This window comes from Protopterus annectens, chromosome 7.part0 (assembly GCF_019279795.1).
Source record: "Protopterus annectens isolate FY-2018-M chromosome 7.part0, PAN1.0, whole genome shotgun sequence".
In the NCBI taxonomy this organism is placed as follows: Eukaryota; Metazoa; Chordata; order Ceratodontiformes; family Protopteridae; genus Protopterus; species Protopterus annectens.
The window spans coordinates 1479008603-1479028140 of record NC_056739.1 but is presented as its reverse complement, the minus strand read 5'-3'; the positions used below and the strand labels follow the sequence as shown (position 1 = coordinate 1479028140).

At 42.4% G+C, this 19538-nt stretch overlaps 1 protein-coding gene across 1 annotated transcript in view; it reads right to left on the bottom strand.

Moving 5' to 3' along the window:
• PLXNB1 (plexin B1) overlaps window positions 1-19538 on the bottom strand; it is a 3809096-nt gene that overhangs the window by 225369 nt on the left and 3564189 nt on the right. Inside the window, exon 34 of the mRNA XM_044078026.1 lies at window positions 9781-9941. Coding sequence (XP_043933961.1) covers window positions 9781-9941 — 161 coding nt within the window. The remainder of the gene's footprint in view (window positions 1-9780; window positions 9942-19538) is intronic.

The window sequence follows — 19538 nt, the reverse complement described above, 5'->3', positions numbered from 1 at the left end:
TAATAAAGCCCAGGAAGCATTATGCCTGGAAGTTTGAGGCAGGGTAAGTTTCCCAGTTTATACAGGGATATTTACAGTCATCCATGAATAGGGTTGTTTGTTGGATGGTGAGCCCCTCTAGTAGGTTTAGGCAACATTCATGATAAATGGTGACCTGCAGCAACCCATGATATGGTGACAGACCTTACCTATGATGACTTGCACATGGATGAACTCCATGGTATCATCTTATTTAAGATCCAAAAAATGCCTGAAATCCAAGTAACACGACTCCACAGCCACCAGGAACAAAAAACAAAAGCTGATGTGAACATTAAAAACACTGTTTCAAATTTAATAAAATGCAGGGAGACCACCTGGATTGAATGGGACTATTAGTATTAAACCCGTTTTAAAGCTTAGAAGGGCACGATTATAGTTATTCCACTGTAACTAATTAGTTCTGTTGCCCCATGTTTCCTAATATTATGCCCTTCTTTCACTACCACTTGGTATGTGCGCATTTTATTATAACACATGACTTAGGGACTCAAGATTCACTATTTTCCCTCTCCTTAACTCCCATGCCTTTTTCTTTGGTATGACAACCTGACACTTGGTCTAGGGTGTCCTTTTTGATGTGAACTATGAAAAAGAATCAAGATCCCTATTACAAACTAACACTATATGCTCCCTCACACTTCTAACAGAATTTCACCTTCCAGGTTCATCAAAATTCATGGATTTCCAACGTTTCCAATAGCAGCTTTTTAAAACATTTTAACTTTGATTTTATTAAATTTGAAACTGTTTTTAATGTTTTGTAATTTTACAAGCATAATCCAGCTGTCAAACATATATATACTTTCAATAATACAAGCTTTTATCTCATGTTTCATTTAATGCAAAGCCCCTTTAAGGAATCTAACAACTGATTGACAACACCTGTTTTCAATTAATGTGTTACCTATGGTTATATAAAAGGGTTTGGCTTCAGCAAATGCTTTTGTACTCACTTGAAAAAGCTCAGGATTATCCTGAGTGAAAGTGCTTGTGTTTATTTCTTCTTGGACCTACTTGAATAAAAGATTTTCGCATTTCACATCAGCTTTTGTTTTTTGTTCCTGGTGGCTGTGGAGTCGTATCATCTTATTTAACCAACCTACAAGTATGTTTGTTGCAAACGTTGATTGATGCATCATTCCAGATGTTGCCCGAGATTTGGGATGCATGGCTAGGCTTAAAAAGTCCCTTGTGGTCGTTAGCCTAGTAAACACCTATGAACATGTCTACCTTTGGCCCCCATCTGTGCTGCTGTTCATAGGTCTGTACTAGGCTATCTGCCCGAAGGCATTTATAAGCCTAGCCAAAATGTGTTGGTTTTTGCCACCCCCCTTAGATTAGTTCCCTGTGCCTCTGTCCAGCAGAGCCACTGAAGTGATCCCGGGGTAAACTTTCTGTTTCCCATCCACTCGTCAAAGTTTCTCTTGAAGAGTGTTAGCGAGGAGCTCCGCCAAATGTAGATTGGAATCTTGTTCCAAAGCATGGAAAGTCTCTGGGACAGGAATCTATCCCACCAGCACATCATATTAATTGTTGTGATGACGTTTAGACCCCTAGAGCGTGTGGCTTGAGGTGATAAGGTTGTCTTTAGGTGGAGCATGTCCAACAATTCTGGGTTGGACGTGGCCTTATATGTCAGGCAGAGATCACCTCTGAGGAGGCGGTATGCAACAGAGTACAGCTGGAGTTTCTTCAGTCTAGCTACATAGGGCATATGTTTGAGGCCAGTGATCTTGCAGGTGTCTTGTAAGGTACATCCCAAATGGGGCGTTGTACTCTATGATGGGTCTGATGAGTAGAGGGGCACAATGACCTCTTTTGATCTGGATGCGAACCCTTTTGTGATAAGGTGGGCCACGTAGAAGGCTTTTCTAACCACTTTGGCAATGTGATTATCAAAGGAGAGATTACTACCTACTTGGGTCCCCAGATCCCTTATTGCATCTTCTGTATTTAGGGGACTACCACCTATGTGGTAGTTTGTGAGTACTTGTTTTTTTCCAAAGTGGATGACTATGCACTTTTTGGCATTTAGCTTGAGGCCATGATTTTGACACCAGGTATCCGTCTCAGTGAGACGCTTTTGGAGGATGTCTGTGTCAGCTGGAGAGTCAATTTTAGCTCCTAGTTTGCAGTCATCTGCGAACTTGGGTCAGCCATAGTCTTCCTGTGCTTGCCTGTACCTCTGAGAAGTATATGCCGAACAGGAGGGATCCTAGGACTGAGCCCTGGGGAACGTCACTTGTAACTGGTTTAAAGTCAGACCTAGCTCTTGCAACTCTTACCATGTGGGTTCTGTCAGTGAGCCAAGTTGGCAACCCATCTTGTGACGTAGGGGTTTATGTTCAGGCTGGTGAGCTTGTCTATAAATACCAGAATGGGGAATGGTGTCAAAGGCCTTTGCGAGGTCTAGGTAGGCTGTGTGTACCACCTTTCCCTCGTCTATAGCCTTGGTAACTGTCTCAAAGAAGTCCACCAGGTTTAGGAGGCATGATCTGCCCTTAACAAAGCCGAACAGGGTAGGGTCCAGTGTTTGGAGGTTCCCAATGTCTCTGGTAATGAGTTCCATGATGATGCGCTCCATAGCCTTGCAGACCAAGCTAGTCAGGCTTACAGGATAGTTCCTGGGGTCTGTTGTCGCTCCACCTTTGTGGAGCGGAATAACTGTTGCTGTGTGCTGCTCTATGGGTACGTAACCAGTGGAGAGGCAGAGTTTGAACAGTCTGTTTAGGTGAGGGGTTAGTTGGTCTTTGAGCTCATGTAGGACGCAGCTTGGGACACCGTCTGGGTCCCACTGATGTTGTGTTTTTGGCTTTGGAGAGGGCTGTTTTAGCCTGTGTGTCTGTGATTTCAGGGGCTCTACATTCCTCTGGTATGGTTATGGGCCCTTTTGGGAGTGAGAGGAGGGTGATGTGTGCGCTGAACCTGTCTGCCAGGATGTTGGTGATATTGGTCGGTTCAGTGTATTTTGTGCCATTCTGCACCAACTCAGAGCTGATCTGAGTACTGCCACTTAGATTCTTGACATAGCTAAAGAATGCCTTGTGGTTATTTTTGGAGTCCTTGGCAATTTTTCTTTCGAAGCTCGCCTTGAATGATTTTATGAAGGATCATAGTTTCTTGCTGATACTGATCAGGGATGTATTTCCTTCTTGGGATTTTATTCTTTTCTGTACTAGTTTCATCCTTCTGTTGTATAGCTTGTTTATGGCAGGAGTCCACCAGACTGGTTTCCTTTTCTTGGAGTGAGTCTTGGTTTTGCTTGGGATAGCATGATCCATGCATTCTTGTAGGTGTCCGCAGAATGCATTAGTAAAGGATTTTGCAGCTTGGACAGCATTATCCTTTAGCATGGGGGCTTTGAAACTTTCCACCTCAGTCTTAAGTAACGTGAAGTTATCCTTTGAAAAGTTTTTCACAGTGGTTTCCTTGTCTGGGGTGAGGGTGGAATGTGGATATCCAAAGTGATTTGTTTATGGTCAGACCTAACCAGCGAGGGGTCGACCTCCGGTGTGGAGCACCGGTCGCCCTTGTTGGTGATGACCAAGTCCAATATGTTGTCACCTCTGGTGGGAGTGCTGACCAGCTAATCCAGGGCATCTGAGTTTATAAATTCTAGGAAATGTTGGGCAAAGGAGTTAGTACTTGAGTAGTTCTCCCAGTTAATGTTTGGGTAATTGAAATCACCCAATATTAGGGTGTTTGGTAGGACCTTTATATTTCACAGTGTTTCCAGAAATGCAGAATGGGGGTCCTGGGACATGGTGGGTGATCTGTAGCAAGCTACAATTTGAATTGCAGTTTTGCCCGCTGCTAGTTGCACGTGGATGATCTCTGAAGCATCATGCTGTGCCACTAACCTGGAGGTGTAGGTATCCTTGATGAACATGGATACGCCCCCACCTTTTGTATTTCAGTCCGGGTTCTGTGGCCGAAATGTATGGTATGAGTTGTAGCCAGGTAGTGCTGGGGTGCTCTCTGGAGCCTTAAACCAGGCTTCTGTTACTGCACATATATCGATTGTCTCCATACTGATGAGTGCCTCGAATGCATGCATTTTGAGGTTTAGACTTCTGGTATTGAGTAGCATTACCCTCAGTTTACTGTTACTTGTGCTGAAGTAAGGTCCAAATGAAGAACGGTCTTCCATGTACAATGCTGCAAGGAAGCTGAAAGCTGCAAGCTCAAAACAACAAAATTAAGGTCCCAAAAAGGAGGAATAGGTTTTCTGGGAGGTCTAATATGAAGGATACCATTAAGAAATTTTTGACCTCAAACCTAGAGGCCAGAGGAGACGACAAGCAGAAGACAAGCAATTCACAAAGAAGTAGACTCCAAAGAATTTTTCCTCAGGTAGACAGCAAATGTCGAAGCTGCGATGGGGAAGAAATAGGTAACTGGGAACATTTTTCTTGGAGTGTAATGAGTTGGCAAACTTTAAAGATTCCCTGCAGACCGCTCTGTCAAACTGGCTGAGTGAGCAAATTGGTGTAACTAAAGAAATGATTTTTTTGAGCTACGATACAGAATCGGAATTACCTAGACATGATAAGGCCTTGCTGAGTCTAATTATGATAGCTACCAAAAAAGCAATTACTAGAAAATAGAAATCTAAGTCTAAACCAACTTTACTAGAGGTAATGAAGACAGTAACAGAGATAAAAAAAAAACTGGAATTGGGATCTTTAGAAAAGGGTGAGAGCAAATTACATAGGAAAAATGGGAAGTGTGGGATCAATACATGCAGGGGACGAACAAGGTTTAAAAGAAGCCAGGAAATGAATGAGCTATGTTATGGCTGACTAACAATGATGGGACATAGTATAAATGATGTATAGTGTTTGCAGCTACAGTTGTGTTGACATGGTTTGTAATATATAATGTTTGCAATTGAGATTGCGCCAGTATGGTTTACTTTAATTTATACAAATGTAAGACTGCCTATGTCATATACATGATAATTTAATAAAGATGTTCCTTGTTTAAAAATAAGGCAGACAAAAAGAAATAGCTGAAAGGTGAGCTTTAATTGAAGAATATGGAAATCCAGCATTGAGCAACTCAAACAAATAAGAGAAAACCAGAGGAATCTCCACAGAAAATGGATGCTGGTTACAAGCAAGGCACCAAACAGAAAATCTCTTCCATTTGGGCATATAGAATTTCCTGATAGCAAGTTTCCTGGCTACCTGCAGAACGCAAAGCACATCCCCAGGAAAAAGGTACCAAAAAGGGATCAAAATCCTATCACCCATAGTGTCAGATGAAGATGAACAAGTGAGGATGAATGAGAGACCCTCTGGCTTGTGAGTTGGTCCACCCTGTGAGGTAATTTGTGGTGATTTACCCTTGGCTAGGAGCAGAAGGAGAGGGGAACCAGTGCTGTCTAGGCCAAAAGGGAGACACCAGCAAGACTTTGGGGGAGTCTTGTTCTATCATGATCAGGACTCTCTGTATGAGGGGAAGGTGTACAGAAACATCCCCTTCCAAGAAAAACACAGGTTGTCCACTTTCCAGGACAGAGGACTTGGGACTCTGGTACAAAGTTGTCATCTGTTCAGAGGGAAGGCAAAAAGGTCTACCTGAGGAGTATCCCACTAGTGGACAATGTCCAAAAACATATCACTGTGAAACATCCATTTGTTAGTCTGTGCTATAGACCTTCTCATCCAGATAGTCTGCCACAATTTTTCACTCTGAAGGAATATGGAGAGCCTGAAGAGTTACCTGATATTGGACAGCTAGATTCCAAACCTGAACTAGTCTGCACAAAATGTAGGGCAGGACCATGTCCCCACCTTGTTTGCTGACGTAACACATCACTGTGGTATTTTCTGTAAAGATTTTGAGAGGCCCTGGAAGAAAAAGGGTATGAAATGCCTGAAGGGCTAGAATGAGAGCTCAAATCTCCTTTATGTTGATGTGGTCTGACCTCTGAAGAATGGGCCAGAGACCCTGCACCTTGAAAGGGCTGAAAGAAGCATTCCACCCCATATGTCTGAGGCATCTGAAAATAGTCCCTGAGAGGGGACTGGGGGCTGAATAAAAAAGCCCTGGGTTAAGAGACAGCTGATGAATCCACCACTGAAGCTCCAGGTCAGGCAGGGAAGAAGAGGAACTACAAGGTCTAGAGGATGGCACAGTGTTGGAGCCAGACTGACTTTAGGAACCACTGTAATTTTCTCGCAGGAGTCTGGCTAGAGGTAGCATAGGAATGGTTGAAGCCATGAATTCCACATCCCTTAAAAGTTCCCTGGCTGCAACTACGACTAGAGGAAAAAAGAAGATTAGAGCAAGACCCTTAGGTGGTGGCAGTGAAGTCATCATGATAATGGTCTTGGTCTGGAGCCGGCAACTGAGAAAACCATGATCCTGAGAAGGAGTCGGGATGGACATTTGGAAATTTATCGTAAACACTAGGCTTTGCAGAAAGCAAACAGTATAATGAAGATGATGAAGCAAGGTCTCTGGGGAGAAAGCCTGAATGAGCAGTTTGTTCAGATAAGGAAAGATCTGCAACTCCCTCATTCTGCAAAAGACTATCACAGGAGCGAGGTATTTGGTGAAAATCCTTGGGCAGGAGAAAGGCCAAAGGGCAAAGCAAAGAACTGAAAATGTACGGAAAAAACACCAAAACACAAAAATATCCTGAAACGGGAATGAATAGGTTTGTAAAGATGAGCATCGCTGAAATCCAGATAAACCAGTAATGCCTGAAGAAGAAGTAGAGGAAACAGAGTCTGAAGGGACAATATCCAAAATGATGGGATCTTCAGACAGGTGTTGAGCTAAGAAAGGTCCAGAATGGGCCTCCAGGTGCGTTCTTTCCTGGAAACCAAAAACATTCTGGAATAAAACTCTGACTCCAGGCCCTGAAGTACATCCAGAAAGAAAAGCAGATGTTAATGAGGAGGTTGGGGAATGCCCAGAGGAAGAGGAAGTGATTTCCACACCATGAAGTATCCCTGAAGGATGATAGACAGAATCCAAGAATCCTGGGCGATCCTTAACCACCTGGAAAGGGACAGGGAAAGATGGAGAGATAAAGGGACTTGACTTAGAAATGAGGGAACAGGAAGTCGCACAGAACCTGGCTCATCTGGAAAAGGAGGTATCTGAGTATTAGCAGTCTGGGAAGACTTAGCAGGAGGAGCCTGTCTAGAACCTTTCTTACATTTTGAAGGAGGGTGAGACTGTCTACAAACAAAAACAGGCTTAGAGGGATAATTCCTCTGAAATTTTGGAATGGGGAAAGAAAAAATATGCTTCAATTCCAGCAAGGCCTTGCCCTTTTCCTGCAGTTACTTAAAAAGCTCAGGAGCTGCAGAACCAATTAGATTTTTATTATCCAGGGGAGATCCATCAATTTAGCCTTAATATCATCAAGCAAAGGCTGAAGGTGAAGCCAAGAGTACAGCCTCAACACATAACCAAACGCAACAGCTCTAGAAGAAGCATCAGCTGTATCATAACTACATTTAACAGAATGCCAAGTCACTTGGGAAGAGCAGCCCAAAAAAAAGAGACAGACAAAACCTTCCCCCTCAGAATCAGTAAGGTCAGTAGCAACCTGAGAGGCCTGAGAAAGAAGAGCTAAGACACACCTGGTCATATGTGTCTGATGATTAATAGCCCGAAAAGCCAGAGTAGCAGTATACACCTTTTTGCCCAGCCATTCCATGGCCCCACTGTCCTTGTCAGAAGGAAGCAATTCAATAGAAGGCAAGAGCTTAGAAAGTTTGTCAGGAGAGACGGACAAAAGAGGGATCAGCAGAGGGACATTTGTAGAAAAACTTACATTCGTCAAGCACCTTATAAAACATGTCAAGCTTCTTAGGGGTGGGAGGTTGGGAATCAAGAGCCGGAGAACCTGCTGAAAAATTATCCAACAGGGCAGCCAAGACTGGAGGAACAGCAGAGGTCATCTCTTTTCTGGATGTCAGAAAGCTGAGAACAGTCCCATTTAAAGAATTCCATCATAACAGAGATAACTCCAAAAGAGAGCTCCTCAAAGGGGGAATATATAGGCTAATAAAATTTTCCTCCTCAGAACCAAAATCCAGTGGAGATGGAATCTGACAAGTATATGCCAGGGACTCCTCCCCGGAGTCCAAGTCCTCATCAGAAGAGTCCTGCTCCCTAGGCCTCAAGTGGAGTAGATGACCAAGGGGGAGCAGGGACAGAAACTCCCTTGGGGGGGGGGTCTTTAAGGCCATGAGTGCATTAAACAACCCTTGTGCAAAATCATGCCATTCATGTTGGGGATGTTTGGGAGCAGGAGAGATGTGCTTAGTTTTCTGTTTCTTCTTTAAAGGGATGTCAGCCCTAAGGACCTTAGGAGATTCGGACCCTTGCCAGCACTCATTCAATGTAGTGGGAATTTCCCCCCGAAGAAGAATCTGTGGAACGTCCCTCGGTCTCTCAGATACAATCAGCCAAGGTTCTCCCTCAACATCCACAATGTCTGCAAAACCTTTGAGGACATACGAGAAGCCAGATCCATGCTAGCCTCTGATGTAATCGTGGCAGAGGAGCCCGACAGCACAGCCAGACGATCTTCTGGGCTTTCACCAGCCTCAAGTGAGATGTTCGGGTAGGCAGTACAGCAGATGAATCTGACCTTTTTTTGGTGGTCTTCTTGGCAGATGGCTGACCCTCAGGACGGGAAGATCCTGCCATCGCATCCTGCACCTACAACTTAAGACTCTGGTTCTCCAGGTAGCTAGACAAGGAGGTGAGACTACTATGAAGGGTCTTAGTAACTAATGCCTAACAAATTGAGCACAAATTTCCAGGATATGGACATCCAATATCAGAATGACAGCAAAACACAGCTAAAGATCTTCTCTTAACTAGACAGACTTGTGATTGCAAAGGGACATCACTTAAGTCCAGGGTCCTTTACATTACGATTTTCACCATACACACAGTATGCAATTCTGTATTAGTACTATGGGAAATACTATTCAGTTCTCTGAATCCTAGCCACTTTTCATTTTTGCCTTGTATTCCTCTTTCATTTCCCCTTCTACACACACCATTCACCTCTATGAATCTTACCACTTCGGCTCCCTTACATAAAACAGGTTAATATAAAAAGATACTAGTAGGTTAGCATCTATGTAGTGCATATAAATAATGCAAGAAGCCCTTTAGATTTAATGTGTTGAAGGCAGCTGAAATGGGTTAAAATATGGGGAGTGTTGCTTGGGATTTAGTGTTACTGACTGTATTACTGTAAAGAAAGCAAGGGGGGAACTACCATGGAACCAATGAGGTAGAATAAAATTCAAAGTAAAAATGAGGAAAGTTTGGAATTCTTTACTTTGCAAAACAATACTGAAATTCAACCTAGTAACACAACTCTTACTTTTAAATTTCATTTCAAATTACTCAGTACAAAAAGTTGACTTTAAAACAGCATGATTCATGTGGTTTCTTGTATATGTTTTATACCAAATTCAATGTACATAAAAGTAAGCATTTAGTGCAGAATGCCAAGTTCTCTGTGAAGATGAGCATAAGTCTGTGAAGATACAAGTTACCAAAGTAAAAAAAAAACAAAAAAAAACAAACTGCATCGAAGAAAAATCTATATAAAACAATAAGCATGCAAGTCTTGGTCAAAGTGAATACACAGTAGTCTACAGAAAACAATAGTATAATCCAATTCTCCCATATCTCTGATACAAGCTGATCAATACTAAACTCAAAATTATACTATTGTTACCACTTCACCTGTTAGTTTTCCAGATATGAATGGTTTCAGGATCAGAGATCCCATGACTTTCTGCCTGTTCATCCAAGAGGTCAAAAAAATACTTCACAGCCAGGGGAACAGGTCGACTAGTACTGAGAATCACTTGAAAAAGATCATCAACAAATTTCTGCAATGTGCCCTGTAATTGTGACACAGAAAAAAGGACAATGGGAGATCAGACTGGTAATACAGGTTAATGTAACTCAGCTCAATATCATACACTTATCATGCAAACCATGCTCACTTTTTTATGTCAGAAGTACTGGCCTTTTTTTTTTTTTTTTTTTTTAATACAGAAACAAAAACTTACCCAGCTTTGCAGAAAATTTCAGATGAAATGATGAAATTACATTTGCTACACTAATGGCATACTCTCAAGGATGCATAGAAATGTAATCACCTTCTTATCTTTCATTTATTTGTATTTTCCTAATCTTGATATCACTGTCTTCCATGCTAAAAACAAGGCTGTTGAGTTATGCTCTTTTAAAACAAAGTTATCAGTAACTTAAGTCCAGATCTCTGAAAGAAAAAGTCTCCAAACTCACAGTTTGCATATTTTGCCAACATCTCCCACAAGCAGTTTTTTTTTTTTTGTTTTTTTGGGGGGACATTTCCCTGAAAACTGTGAGTTTGTTAAATAGATTACAAGGAAGCTTTAGATGCACATCTCTTTGGTTCTTTCCTGCCAGGAAGCAAGAGACTGGGAATTAAGGAAGAAACACTAAAGCTTACAAATGCTAGTCCTTATCCACATGGGCTACCAAACTTATGGAATGAGATGGCATTCTTGGGTTACACTAGTACCCAACTAATAACACACCTCCCTACAGACAAAGTTGGCCAACAGATCTTCAACTCTTTAAAAGAATCCAAAGTAGCAGGAGTACAAAGAGCAGATGGACCAAGACCAAAGGCCACTCTAGATGGCAATTCCAAAAATAAGGCACGACTCTGGACTACATATCCAACATAAAGTACTTGCTGGAAATGTGCATTCTGGACCAGGTATAATAAAATGTCAAGAACAAAGCCATATCCAGAATGGGATGAATGGGGTGACTGCTCCAGACACCAGCTGTTAAGGGGCATGACTGCCACCACAGAAGGGGATGAATGGGGTGGCTGCTCCAGACACAAGCTGTTAAGGGGCATGATTGCCACCACAGAAGGCATTTATTGTAGTAAACAACAATTCCAGTTAAGCACTTTTGTACATCACCAGAACATTTTTTTTTATATTGAGGGTCTTAAGATTTACAATTACAGTAATCTGGACATTGACGCAGACTTTGTTAAACTGTCTCAGAAGGGGTTTACCGTTATCCCCTTGAGTAAACTGAACTTGGCTGATGTTTTGAGTTGAAGTTATTTATAAGGAAGCTGAATTTACTTTTGTTTTTTTAGGACAAAATGTAAAAGGCCCAACATGTTTAGCAATTTAAAATAGCCAGTACATTAACCCCCCCCCCACAACCTATTGTTTCCATCCTTGAAAACACATGTGAATGCAATTTCAGGAAGCTATTTTCTGATTTCAATAATGGAACGTTTTACAATTTGACTCTCAATGAATGGAAATGGTTGAAAGGGTTATTTGGTGATAAATCAATATGGATTATAAAACCGGACAAGGGAGGGGTGTTATGACTATGAATAATTTTGACTCTTCTTCTTTGGGCTTTTTCTTATTAGGGGTCACCACAGTGGATCATTTGTCTGCTCATGATTGGCAGTGGAGTTTTAAGGTGTCGAGTTGCCAGCCCGGTGCCCAACCTTCCACAAAAGGCACACACACACCTAGGGCCAATTTAGAGTGTCCAATCCACCTACTGCATGTCTTTGGGATGTGGGAGGAAACCGGAGCACCCGGAGGAAACCCATGCGACCACAGGGAGGACATGCAGACTCCGCACAGAAGGCACCCCAGTCGAGAATCGAACCAGAACCTCTTGCTGTGAGGTGTCATGAAAATGTTAATGTACTTGAATGACAGTTCAAACAGCTATCTAAAAATGAAGTGTGCATTTACTACAATAAAGCTGACCTGTGGCTATTTGAAGTCTGGAATGAGTCTGATATGTCTGTAAAAAAGTACAGTTTTGTACCTACCATAAATGTAGATGTTCGAGGATCCACATTGATGCAGTCATAACCTGTGGGTAGTCCGCTGTCCTCGGTCGGCCTGAATACCAAAGAGTTAGGCTGGCGTCGGTCATGGGCGCCCGGAGCTGACGTCAGTACGTAGTAGTACTTAAGCGCATGACCGACGCCATATCCTCAGTCTTTCTTGCCCCAGATGTCAGAAGGCCTTAAAAAAGAAAGGCCAGAGCCAAAATAGTAAATACCAAACAACCACAAGTGAGAAAAGAACAATTATCCCAAAGGAATAACAGCAACCCCAAACTACAGAGGGGAAGGAGGGAGGGAAAATAGGACTGCAGCAATGTGGATCCTCGAACATCTATATTTATGGTAGGTACAAAACTGTACTATGTTCTTCGTCTCACACTGCTGCAGTCATAACCTGTGGGTAGAATCCCAAAGCAAAGGACAAGGGAGGCTGGCAAACTAAAAAGCATTAGGAGCTGCTAACATGCCCTGTAAGACTGCAGTGGCAAACCCAGCCCTAGACTTGGAATAAAGAGGGAGATGGTAATGCTTAGTAAAAGTGTGAACTGAACTCCAAGTAGCTGCCTCCAAAATATCCTTAGTAGCTACCCCCCTCAAAAAGGCAGTAGATGTGGCAGTAGCCCTAGTGGAATGAGGTCTGATCCCAGCGGGAACATTCTTCCCATGATGAGAATAACAAAAAGCAATACATTGACTAATCCACTTAGAAATAGCCTGCTTTGAAACAGCTTTCCCTTGTGAACCCAAAGCAAAGGAAACAAATAACTGTTGAGTCTGTCTGAACTCTTTAGTTCTGCTCAAATAATAACGCAGCTGCCTGTGGATATCTAAAGAATGCAAGACTTTTTCCCCCCTATTTTGGGGATCAGCATAAAAAGTAGGCAAATGGATAAGACTGGTTCAAGGCCACATTGGAAATCACTTTTGGCATAAAAGTAGGGTTAGTACGCAAAGAAACTCTATCCTTATGGAATATCAGAAAGGGTTCAACAGCCATGAGAGCCTGCAATTCAGATACCCTCCTAGCAGAAGTAATGGCCAACAAAAAAGCAGTCTTCCAAGACAAAAACTTCAATTCAGATGTAGCTGCAGGTTCAAAAGGAGGTAAAGTAAGCTTCTCCAACACAAAATTGAGATCCCTTTGCCCCTCTAAGAAATTGCTTAAACAAAGGGTGAGAAAATAAAGGAGGGTCACAATCATAGTGAGCAGAAATGGCTGCAGCATGAACCTTCACAGAGGAAAAAGACAAACCCTTGTCTAGTAATTCAGTAAGGTACTGTAGTGTAAAACTCAAATTAGGTACCGAGACATCAAAGCCCTTTGTTGTGCTCCAAAGAAAAAATCTCCTCCATTTATCAGCATAAACTTTTCTAGTGCTGGGCCGCCTGGCTTCCAAAATGACATCTAAAACCTGTTGAGGAAGCTGAGACCCCACAGGCTCTAAAACAGAATACGCCAGGCTGTTAGGTGCAGGGACTGCACCCTGACATTGAGCAAATGATTGCTTGACTGGGACAACAAGTGAGGAAGCTGTGGCAAAGGCCAAGGAGGCTCCTGAATTAAACTCCTCAGCAGAGGATACCAGTGCTGACGTGGCCAATCTGGTGCTATTAGAATCATGCAAGGCTTGTCCCGCCTGACTTTCAAGAGTACCTTGGGAAGGAGAGGCAGAGGAGGGAAAGCATAGACGTGAAGGTTGTTCCAACTGAAAGATAGAGCATCCACTTTCCAAGCTTTTGGGTGAAACATCTTTGTGCAAAATTTTGGTAGTTGGAAATTTAGAGGAGAAGCGAACAGATCTATGTCTGGAGTTCCCCAAGCCACTATCAACTGTTGGAATACCTGAGGATCCAATTTCCACTCGTGGGGATCCACAATTTGTCTGCTCAATACATCTGCTAGGGAGTTCTGTGCTCCTGGCAGAAGCCGTGCTTGAAGAGTGATGTGCAAACTCAGAGCAGTCTCCCACAATATCATTGCTTGTCTGCAAAGAGGGTAAGAATGGGTTCCCCCCTGCTTGTTGATGCACCACATGACTGTTGTGTTGTCTGTTCGAATCAACACCTGTCCTGGTTGAAGTAGGCCCTTGAAAGCCATCAGGGCAAACTGGACTGCTAACATCTCCTTCATGTTGATATGCAAATGCTGTAGTCTGGGAGGCCACGTGTCTTGAATCCATTTCCCATTGAAGTGTGCTCCCCAAGCCAAGTCTGAGGCATCCGTCGTTATGATCTGACTCGCCTCTGGTCGGGTCACAGAGCGCCCCTTGTTTAGGTGACATTCCTGCGCCCACCACAAGAATTCCTTTTGGATGCAAGGTATTATCCAAATGACAGTGTCCAAATCGTGGCAGTGTTGAGTCCATACACTTTTGAGATACCATTGTAGCTTCCTCATATGCAGTTTGGCATTCTGAAGTACTAGAATGCAAGATGCCATGAACCCCAAGGCTTGAAGGACTGTCCTTGCAGTCAGCCTGGACAGTACTGATAATTGCTGGAAGTATAGGTGAAGAGTTCTTTGTTTGTCCGGGGTCAGAAAAGCCATCTGAGAAGCTGTATTCAGTCTCACACCCAGAAAGCACATGTCCTGAGAGGGTACTAGACTGGACTTTATTTCGTTCACAGAATACCCCAGGCACCTTAAAACTGCCATTACATACTGTAGATGTTGAAGTAACTTGTCTTTGTCTTGAGCCAGAATCAGGAAATCGTCCAGATAAGGATAAATTTGTATTCCCCTCTGTCTGAAGAAAGCTATTACAGGAGCCAGAACTTTTGTGAACACCCTGGGCGCAGTAGATAAACCAAAGGGCAATGCAGAGAACTGATAATGAGAAGTACCAGCCCGAAATTGCAGGAATCTCCTGCAGCTGGGCCTGATAGGAATGTGAAGATAGGCCTCTTTGAGATCCAGAGTTACCATCCAGTGATCTTTGCCTAGCATAGGCAGAAGTTGTTGTAATGTTAACATCTTGAACTTTGGAATGTCTAGGTAGGTATTGAGAATGGACAAATCCAGAATTGGCCTCCAAGTGTTTCCTTTCTTTGGCGCTAGGAATAGACGGGAATAAAACCCTAGGCCTACTTCTGACGGAGGTACCACCTGGATTGCTCCCATCTGTAAAAGCAAAGAAATTTGTTCCTGAGCCTCCAGCCTTTGCTGAGGAGGTACATCTGGCATGCCTTTGAAAGGAGGAAAAGTGTGAAAATAAAACTTGTAACCTTGATTTATTATTTCCAACACCCATTTGTCCTGGGTGACCAAATGCCAGTTTTGTTTGAGAAGTGCCAACTTTCCTCCTAGAGGAGCTGCCAGAAAAGAAGGATCTGGCAGCTGAAGATACAGGTCATTGGGTTTGTTTACGAAAAGGCTAACCCCTGCCCTCACCAGAAGACTGTGCAGGAGAACTCCAAGTCCTAGGCCTGAAAGAACCCTGAGCGTGAGCCCTGCCCCTACCACGTCTAGACCTGCCCTTAGACTGAAATTCCGAAGAAAGGTAGGACCATCCTCTAGCAGGCCAATTCCTGCTAAACTTAAGGGGCTGCACTTGCAAAAAATCCTTAACTGTCTGCATAGACTTAGCTTTATCTTCCATCTTTTTCAAAACTGACTGCACAGGGGAACCAAAAAGAACTTCAGATTGAAGAGGAGCATCCAAAATCCGAGCTTTAACATGCTCTGACAAATTTTGATCCTTAAGCCAGGCATGTCTACGAATAACTGAACCAGTAGCAGCCACCCTGGATGAAGCCTGAAGAGCATCGAAGCCACACTGCAAGGAATGTTTACCAACTTGATCTGAAGCATGAACCAACTCCTGCAATTCCTTACACTCTATACCCTCAGATAAAGCATCCACCTTAGATTTCAATTGACCCAACAAAAAATTCTGATACTTCAGCATATGAAACTGGCAATTTAAAGCCCTCATAGCTAACGTAGACGAGGTGCACACTTTTTTCCCCCACCTATCCAACGCTCTAGAATCTTTATCCAAAGGATCTGGATTCTTAACCACAGAAGCCCTGACACCCTTCGGCCCTTGAATAATAGTTTCCGGGTCAGCTCTAGGACTCTTATACAAATATTTATGTGCCTCTGGAACTCTGTAATACCTGTCTGGCTTGATAGGGGCAGGGGGTAAAGAATCAGGATTAAGTGAAGCTTCAGAAAAAACATCCTGAACAACATCCAAGACAGGGGGAATAGCCAAAGGCCTATGTTGTGGCAAAAACAAAAATTCCCTATGCCTTTTTCGAGAATCTGAAAAATCCTGACCTTCCCCACTTGAAATGTTCCCTCATGGAATGTAAAGTTTCAGAAAAGGAAAAATCCTCTGGAGGAGATGCAGAAGGACAGGAATCCTCTGCATCAGAATCTGAATAGGGAGGGAAATCCTGAATATCCTCAGCTGAGGACTCAGAGTAGTCTGAAGAATGCTCCATTCCCTCTAAATCTGTCTCCACCCTAGGCCTCTTCTCTGGAGGGGGCATAGAACCCCTGATCAAAGTAATCAAATCCTCTGCCATTTTCAACATATGTTTTTTAGGAACAGAACCTGAACAACTAGGGCTATGGCCAGTACCAGAAAGACCAGGTTTAGCTTTAGCATGGCCTTTAGTCACTGAGGTAGAAGGCCTAATAACCTTTTGTAAGGATGGAACTACAGAAACCTGAGAAGCACCCTCAGCCTGGCCTAACTCCTGAGAGGCCAACTCCTGTAAAAGTAAAGGTTCCCCCTGGGATTCAGCCGAGACTTCGGCTGGATCCACAGATTCAACCGTAGGTTCCATAGAACCGGCGTCCGCAACGGACGACTCATCCGGTTTAGACCTTAAAGATTTATCTTTTCGCTTTTTAGCGGTAGCGGGCATCGGAGGATCCGACGGCATGTTGTAGTTACACCGCTTACCGAAAACAAGCCTGGCACAGTCTAATCTTCATTTAATGGTGCGCTTATTAAATCTAGCGCAAAAGCGACACCCGACTACATCGTGTTCAGGCCCCAAGGAATACAGAGAGAATGATAGTCCCTATGAGGTATCCGTTTCCCACAAGAAATACAATGATTAACTTTTTCTGACATCCGGATTAACTGAGGCAAGAAAAGACAAAAAATTTCCCCAACGGGGTACTTAGCCCAACTTGGTCTTCAGTCTGAAACTCGATAATTGAAAATTTCAGAACGCTGAACGGCACTTGCAAACGCTGCTTCTGCTTCGGACCACGCGGCAAGAAAGACTGAGGATATGGCGTCGGTCATGTGCTTAAGTACTACTACGTACTGACGTCAGCTCCGGGCGCCCATGACCGACGCCAGCCTAACTCTCTGGTATTCGGGCCGACCGAGGACAGCGGACTACCCACAGGTTATGACTGCAGCAATGTGAGATGAAGAACATCTAAAAATTTCCTGTGCGTTAAAAAAAAAATATATTTTTAAATATATATATATATATATATATATATATATATATATATATATATATATATATATACACACACACTCTCCATTGCAGGATTATGAAAATTCATAATGCATAAAGACACAAATAATCCACCACTGAGACAGATAGTGGCATCAAGGGGCTCTAACACTGTGCCCATTGCATTACTGGTGGACAGAATGTTAAAAATGTCTTTTCAAACAAAGCACATATCTTGAACAACTACTTGAACTTTCAAGGAAACCTGGGTCTAGCAGTTGTTTTTCCGACAAACACCGTTGTTGCTACTGATATGAGAGACTTGTTTTTAGTAATTCTACACAATGTTGGGTTAAGAGTGGTTCCATGAAGAGTAGCTTTCTGACAGCCAGATGATCTTGAACACAAAGTTATTGTGAAGTATATGGAGACTGTATTAAGGAACATTTTTTTTTTTTGTGACAGTGAATATTTTCAACAGATTATAAGGGGAAACAATGGGGGCTTCCTCCTCCCCCTGGTCTTTTGCTCCTACCACTACATCATAATCTTGACAAAATAGGTACTTGAAAGTGTGCACTTGTCAAAACTTGCCTTGTACTTCAGGTACTTGGATGATATATTTATATTATGATCAGTGAACTAGATGAATTTGAGGATTTTTTCACACATTAATAATACACTGGATTTTTAAAATTTTACATGTAATTATTTAATGTTGGCATTACAACAAAGTAAACAATCTTTTGATTCCAATATACACTGGAAACAAACATTCTTTAACAGATCTGCCATCCTATCTGGCAAAAAAAAGACCTTACCTCAGGGTCAGGCAGCTCGCTTCTCTAGACAAGTTTCAGATTACAAACAACATAAGATACAGAGTAAAAGGTTAAAAAAATTTTTTTTTTCCAAGAGGGGGTAACCAGATGGATTTCTTTGGCAGGCTATGAGTGTGGTCTATAACAAGAGAGCAACTGTGTTTATGTCCATTTTAAGGGAATCAAACTTTATGCTTGCACCAGAAAAAGAATGATTACTACAAACAAATACATGAAAGCTATTGTCTTTCCACAAGGGAATAATACGTATGTATATGTATGTGTGTGAGCATGAGTGTCTTTGGGTGGGAGGGTGGGTGGGCCTTTCCAACATTTTAGAAACCAAGACAGGGTTCGCCTACAAGAAAAATCCAAACATTAAAGCACCGTTAGAGAAAGGACAACAAGAAAATGGAATTTTTACAACTATTACGAACCCAGGGTTAGGCTTTGGGCTAGCAACCCGATCCCGTAAAACCCATACCTGCTAAGGAAACAGGTGCTGAAAAGCACTTAATGCAAAAACGTGCTGGAGAGCATGGGAGTGGATCTAGGATTACTAACCCAGGGATGATGAAATGTGGGGTTTTTCCCAGTGCAGATTCATAATGTATACTGTAAACATGACCATTTCTTTTTATTCCAAGATTATAGCATGGAAGGGCAATTGTACCACCAAAGAGGTAACTTACCTGGCTAGTTGCTTCACACATGAAGGTTTTTATTATTGATAAGACCAAAAAGATGTTGAGAGTCTAGAATATACAAACACATCCATGCCATTAAGAAAAGTAACACTACCAATGCACTTGCTAAATATTCTAAGTGCTGTGTAGGTTTGAAAAAGTTCCTATTTTTTTTTCTATAAAAAGGTGAACAAGCACGAAAGGGGTGGCAAGTGGGGAAAACACTCGAAACAAGGGCACTGCATTGGCAATTATTACTTGATACATGGCATGATGGAAACAATTTTATTAATAGCATTTTACGTGCCAAAGCTGACAGATAATAGTTGGATCCCTTGGGGGGTTGTCTTCAATTAAATTCTTTCATGTATGACATTAGTTTTAAAATTGTAATACTTATTATAATCAAAGTGAATAATTTATATGTAAACTAAGTGGTTTTCTACAATTGGCTAACCTTCAGTCATGTGATAATACGAAATTTGTTTTTGATGTGAAGGGGTAGTTTTATCCAACAGTCCAAGGTTCCCATCATTTTCTTTGTTGAGATAGGGTCTGGGATTGTCTCACTGACTGTCTTGACCTTTTTCCTCATACAGAGGTTTGTATTCAAGGTATATAAGGAATATCCCAAAATTACTTTTCTAGCTTTTCTTTGACCTACTA